At 42.4% G+C, this 6,866-nt stretch overlaps 1 protein-coding gene across 1 annotated transcript in view; it reads right to left on the minus strand.

Moving 5' to 3' along the window:
* jmy (junction mediating and regulatory protein, p53 cofactor) overlaps positions 1–6,611 on the minus strand; it is a 52,940-nt gene extending 46,329 nt beyond the window's left edge. Inside the window, exons 1-3 of the mRNA XM_080743777.1 lie at positions 5,783–6,611; positions 3,602–3,730; positions 343–683 (exon numbers count right to left, since the gene is read on the minus strand). Coding sequence (XP_080599903.1) covers positions 343–683; positions 3,602–3,730; positions 5,783–6,089 — 777 coding nt within the window. The 5' untranslated portion in view covers positions 6,090–6,611. The remainder of the gene's footprint in view (positions 1–342; positions 684–3,601; positions 3,731–5,782) is intronic.
* Positions 6,612–6,866: the final 255 nt, after the last annotated feature.

The following is a 6,866-nucleotide window of genomic DNA, read 5'->3' on the forward strand; positions in this document are numbered from 1 at the left end:
AAGATGCAAGACAACTTTTTTTTTTTCCTTTTCTTTTTGCCAGTTGTTGTGACTGAGTTTGTGGCAGATGGTGGTCATCTATGAAGATGACAATTGACAAAAGTAACAAATATTATCATTAAATATCTGATCATTCATTAGTGTGCAATAAGTGTTAAATGGCTTTATGAATAGTACTGTAATAATGTCTTGATCGCCTCTTGTTTTGATTGTATAAACATGACGTCATGGGCCGCCATGCTCGATAACAAGCTTGATAAGCCCAAAGCTTATTGATACCGGGTCCTCAACACATTTGTAATGGAGTTTGTAGCGGGCCCTTGTTTGGAGCTCCATGCCTACCTGGGAGAGGATCTTCCAGCCGCAGGTGTCCAGGGCGTGTCCCAGGTACACCTGCACCTGGTAGCACAGGGCGTCCGTCTCCCTCCGGGACGAGGCGTGGTCGCCCGCCGTCCCGAACAGCACCGACCACAGTCCGCTGGAGGACTGCTCCTCCTCGGGGAAGGAGGGCAGGCACGGCCCCAGGTCAGAGTTCACAGAACACAGCTGGAGGTGAGCCGCCCGCAGGTCCTGGAAGGAGAATAGACCGGCCCAGCTGAAGTTCTCAGCACCTCCTCTGTGGTCCACCTCGGGATTACGGTCCCCTGCATCGTCGTGATCCATGCACAGCAGCGGAGGAACTCCTGCAATCAGGGTTCCCACACATTTTAACCAAAGGTTTTCCAGTATATGCAGTATATATCGTCGTTGTCGGGTGAAAACCTTGTATGTCCAAAACCGTTCGTTTTGCATTTATCATTTTAAAAATGATTTAAACTAGTGAAAACAGCCGATCTACAAGCACACAACGCCTCGCACCGCGAGGCGTTGTGTGCTTGTAGATCTGCTGTTTTCACTACTTTTGTGCGGCGGCCTTGTATGATGAAGCAGGGCTTTACTTTGCGAAAGAACGTACACATTTGAAACTTGGAGATACGAGGTTTCCACCCGACAATGACGATGTATAACCCAATTTCCAGGCCTATATAACAACCATTCAGCGCAATAACGAGTCTCTTACTCCTATGTGCAATACCCAAAGACAGGCAGTGTACCAAAATAAAGCATAGAATGGTGATAGAATGAGATTGTAGATCTGTTTTGTCACATACATTTAGGATGCAATCACGCCTGTTTGGCAAAAAACTACTTATGTTACAAATCTTGTGCAATATACATGTTTTAGAAAATGTTTTAATAACAAAATCAATAGCCAAAAACAAGGCATAAATAAATATTTTACAGGACCTTCCAGGACCCTTGATCAATTCCAAAACTTTTCCAGTACTGGGAAAAAAAAAACGAATCTAATTTCAAAATATTTCAAGGAATTTCATGACCGTGTGAACCCTGTGCAATGATCACAGTTTACACAGTATGGAGTACTATGGACATAATGTTATGCATACATCGGTGTTGTGAAATTGATTGTTTAATGATGATTGACAGTCTGTGGTCGCTATATAACGATGTGTGTGTTCTTGTCATACAGTATCTATTGGACCCTGATGCAGGCTCTTGGGCCGAAACCAGGGGCATAGTTCTGCCGATTTAAAATGACTCCAATACGGAACTAAAACTTCCTATGGTTGGCCGCTAGTTGCGCTGTTTTCCCCCCCGGCCGATCGCAAAAAGAATTGCCCTCCATTGGATCCCATTCATTTTCCCTTTCGTTTTCTAACCTTAATTAACATTTTCATGAATACTGTATGGTTCCTATCGCTAGTTAATAATTTCCTTTCAATCACCATCATATTCGTTTTGTCGAAATGTGGTCCAATGTATTTTAAAATAAATGATAAAGTTGCGGGGGGGGGGGGGGGGGGGGGGGGGGGGGGGCGTGGCCAACTAAACTGATACCAGCCGGCTGTGTTCTTCTTCGTGTGCTGTATTTCGGGAGGCTCCGACCACATTCTCCCATGTATCCCTGCGTTGCACGTGACCATTGGCAGCCAATAGCATCTCTGATGCCTTTACAATTCTATGATGGCGACACCCATTCCAAGGGGTAGAAAGGGCCATTTGCGCTGCATAGAAACCAATGGCTTCGCTTCGTCCATATTTTTCTACAGTCTATGGCCGAAACGTTGGTCGTTTTTTTTTTACTTTGCCAGGCTGAAAGCCTTGATCAAACTTTTTTTTAACTAAACTGAACGGAGGAGTGCCTTGGATTCTCTACAGTCACCTGTTGTCTCATGGTCTACTACAGACTACTACTACATGGGAAGGAACGTACATGTGGTCGCCATCACTGTTTACAGTTTAGGCGTTCGTGCTCTTAACCAGAACAATGTCGTACAAGTGCAAGACAAGATTAAGCAGAGTAACCAATGAACTCCAGTCAATAAACAACAAGGTTAAAAATAGCAGTTGAAACTATCTAGGATGCCAGGAACCTGGCATCTGTCTAAACCAGGATTATTCAATTGTTTTGATTTCATGGACCTTCGGTTTGGCATGCATTAGATTAGGCCATGCCTACGTTACAGACTATAAGCGTCTATTTATTTCCTAACTATCAATAGTTTAGCTGGGGAACCCCCTGGAATCCCCCTCAAGGACCCCTGGGGTCCCTGGAACGCAACCCACTTTGAGAACCACTGCTCTAAACAACATGCTACGTAAATAACATTCTGTACATTTTTGTGGCAGAGACAAAAGCAAATATATGAAAAACAAAAAACATAAGAACAAGTGGGCAGGATATGATCTGCATAGTAGACTGGCACATTGGTTCTAAATGGGGTCCCCAGCAAGTAAATATAGAATAATAGTGTCACAAGCATTTTTTACACTTCACCCATTTATATGTTGGCTAGTCAAAAATTGCAGATACAGGCCAACAAGCTCACAGTGTGTCACTTTGTGCCACACTACAAGCTTGTACTACTTTTGAAGTTTTTTTTTTGAAGAAAAAACGAATCGAAAATGTTTGGAATATTTGGAATTATATGTTTTGAACATAAATCTTCTCTTCTGGGGGTCCCTGCTGGCACAAAGCATTTTCAGGTAGGTGTCCACTCCGAGGACAAATAAATACAAATCAATTGGGTCTATGCATATACACCATTTTGTTCTACTTCCGGGTGTCTTTCAACTTCCTTCACAGTTAATGATGATACTAATTAAGGCTCTGTTTGATTTATTGTACAGTGGTTCTTTAATTTCAAGGACCACCAAAAACTCTGTACAAATGGAATCAACAAATGGAAGCAAATGGACCCTTGCAGGTCCATTTGCATCCATTTGTACACTCTCAGAGTTACACACCTGCATGGGGACATTTGGAACCCACTTAAGGACACTTTGAGACCCACTGGTGTAGCAAAGTGTTTCCAGTGAGCCAACATGCACAATATCAGCACCCTGACTCTGTTTGACCAGAATGGAACAGACCCTTCATTAGTATCATCAGAAACACCTGTGAAGGAAGTCGAAAGACACCCGGAAGTAGAACAAAATGGCTATGTGCATATACCCAATTTGGGGGTCCTTGACTGGAAAAGGTTTGAGAACCACTGCACCATGCAGCTCTATCTGTTGAGAGAAAACAGTGTCACACCTGGGATGTCCATCATGTGTCCTTCCAGGGATGGGATGTCTTCCACAGCCTTGGCTGTCACCATGTCCCAGGACCCCAGGATCAGGAGGTCACTGCTGTCACTGGTCCCGTCCAGGCCGGCTGGACCTCCTGGTAACAAGCAAAACAACACATCATCAATTAAACCAGTGGTTCTCAATCTGTGGGTCGGGACCCCCAGGGGGGTCCCCAAATTATTTAACTTAATGTACAACATTGTTTTCTCTCTCAACAGTAAAAGAAACCAACATAAAGTTTAAGTGTATAGAGGGTATCTGCACATTTCTAAAGTGAGAATATAAGGACTGCTAAAAATACAAATTAAACATTGGCCAAATTGTCAAATATTAGAGGCAGAAATTGTTGGGGGTCGCGGCCTGAAAAGGTTGAGAACCACTGAGTTAAACCACTGTACACCCTACTTCACATATAGGGATAATAACAACAGAAACACGTCACATCACAACATAACATCTGTATGAGAGAGACACAGAGAGAGAGAGAGAGTTCTAAAGGTGTCAAGATGTGACACATTGTGAGCTTGCATGTAGATCTGCCATTTTCACAGTTATTGATGTTTTTCGAACCCACATTGGGGGGTCCCCAGAATGCCCAGATGAAAGTGAAGTGACAATTTAAGACCTAACAAAACAAAACTGAAAAAAAAAGACCATTAGGCTACTGCATCAAATAAGTAATCAACAAACTATTCTATAAAAACAAAATATTGGCCAAATTGTCAAATAATATTAGAATGAGGCAAGAGTTGTGAAAATAGCCGTAGCCGATCTACAAGCTCACACAATGCCCTGCAGATCTGCTGTTGTCATAATTATGTATTTGTGCCTCTGTGACTCCTACACACCATACTTTATTAGAAGTTTGTATAGGAAAAGTACATGACAGCACAGTTCAGACACAGTTCAGGTCTACTAATAGGATATAAACCCAAGAAAGCACTATCAGTAAGGACATCTTATCAGATATTGGTCAAATCTGGGAACTAAATCCACCAAGAAATGTCATCACCAATGTGTTTCTAAAGGTGTGTAATAATGATGATAAGATGATATGAATCATGAAAAAAACCCTAGTTTGACCCCTCACATGCTACTTAAAACAGATTTATTTTTGGTATTTTTTTTCCTGTATGTAAAGTTAATGGGACACAAACTTTCATCATTTTTTTCTTTTTTAATGAGGTTTCCCAGGGGAGTTGAATTTCAAACTTTTAGTACATGTTTATTACACACCTTTAGAAATGCATTGGTGAAGAAATGTCTTGGCAATGATTTGGTTGTCTAACAAACTGTATGGCTTGTTGGGGTCTTTTTGTTCTCTATTCGCAGAGACAATAAATGACAGACAAATATACACAGAAAATAACTATGCAAAAAGCATCATGTAACAGTCAGAAATCAGAAATAAAAATAAAAATAAATATTTACAGTAAGTACAGGGTCCCCTAGTTCAAATATTATGTTAGGGGTCAGGGCCTAAAAAGGCTAAGAACAACTGGCCAACATACAGTGGTTCTCAACCAGTGGTCCAGGGACCACCAGTGGTCCTTGAGGGGGTTCCAGGTAGTCCCCAGCTAAATGATGGAGAGTTGGCAAATGGAGCCTTTATAGATCTTTACCCTTACAGGTCCATTTGGTTCCATTTTACTCTCTCAACAGTTAAAGTATTGCTAAACATCTCCATTTACAAGAAGTCAACACAATTCCACACAATTAGAAATGTGTTGGTTTGCCTTTAATATGATCTCTTCACCACATCAACACAGCATGGAATTGTGGACAAAATATTATGCAATGACAACAACATATTCTAAGTTTTGGGTCTGATGAGAGGGTGAATCTCATCAAATGGTGGTCTGTGGCTCAAATGCCCAAATAGGGCCTAAATAATGAACCTTGCTATGAAAAAAAGGATGAATACCACAGTAATAGAATTTTATTTTGGGGGTCAGGGCCTTAAAAGGCTAAGAACTATTGGCCAATATACCGTGGTCCAGCCGTCCAGGGACCACCAGTGGTCCTTGAGGGGGTTCCAGGTGGTCCCCAGCTAAATGATGGAGAGTTGCAAACCAAATGGACCCTTTATAGATCTTTAACTCTTGAGAGTATACTATAATACAATGATAATACATTAATAACATACCTGTGCCAACATGATGATCATTCTTCACAGCATGTCTTCCTTTGGGGCTGAGGCTCTTCAGCGACGTGGGACTCCTCGGCGTGCTGCTGCTGCTGGTGGTGGTCGCGGACCCGGGGTGGTCCTGGTCCATGCGGGCCCAGGCGGTCCGCCGCTGGGCCGTCCTGTCGTGGCAGGTGACGGCGAACTGTCCCTCCACGTCGTTCCAGGCCACCATGAACACCAGCTTGTGTCTCTCCTTCTCCTCGAACACGTTGGGTCGCACGGACACCCAGTCTGACTCCACACAGCATGAGTCCTCCATCATCATGGAATGATCAACACTATAGTAGCTTTATACCCACTGTTAGAACAACGGTATGAAGTTGACGTTTAGAAGCTCAAGTTAGCTTGAAAAAGAACAGTTTATCGACGACTTAACCGAATCGACGACTCCACAATAACACACGACTCCTCCATGTCAATGACAATAAATAAAATGCAGAAATTCATCATAATGACGTCAAAACGTCCGGGTTTTGAGTCAGTTTAGCCTCTTCTGAGAGGAGAAAACATCCATAAGAAGTGTCCTTTGTTGTCGTCCTCCTTCTGATGATAAAAAGGGAGCTTATATTACAGACAGTTTAACGACGAACCCGACTCCATTTGACAATAAATAAAACGTAAAAAATATGTCGTAAACGTTGAGCTCAAGTCAAGTTTGAGGACATAACGTCCATATAAGTAATGTCCTTTGCTTTGTTGTCGTCCTTCTGACGACATAAAGCCAGTGAACAGCAGCAGCAGTGAGTGAGCTCAGCTAACTAGCACCAAAACAATGGTCTCTCCTCTCTCTCTCTCTCTAGCAGGGTTTGTTTACACGTTGCTTTCCAGCTGCTGCATGTTAAACCAGCTCATGAATATTCATGAGTAGGTGTATATTAGCTTGACACATTAGTTATAAGCCTAATAATAACGCCTATGTAACGTTTAACTGTACAATGTAAACGTATAAGTGAGAAAGGTACGTAAGTGTAAACGGTTAGTTGGATAATGTCTCTGTAAGCATATTAACACCTGCTATGGTCTCTCTAATGCTCTCTCTCTC

This window comes from Nannobrachium achirus (genome assembly GCF_963921795.1).
Source record: "Nannobrachium achirus genome assembly, chromosome: 15".
NCBI classification, from domain to species: domain Eukaryota; kingdom Metazoa; phylum Chordata; class Actinopteri; order Myctophiformes; family Myctophidae; genus Nannobrachium; species Nannobrachium achirus.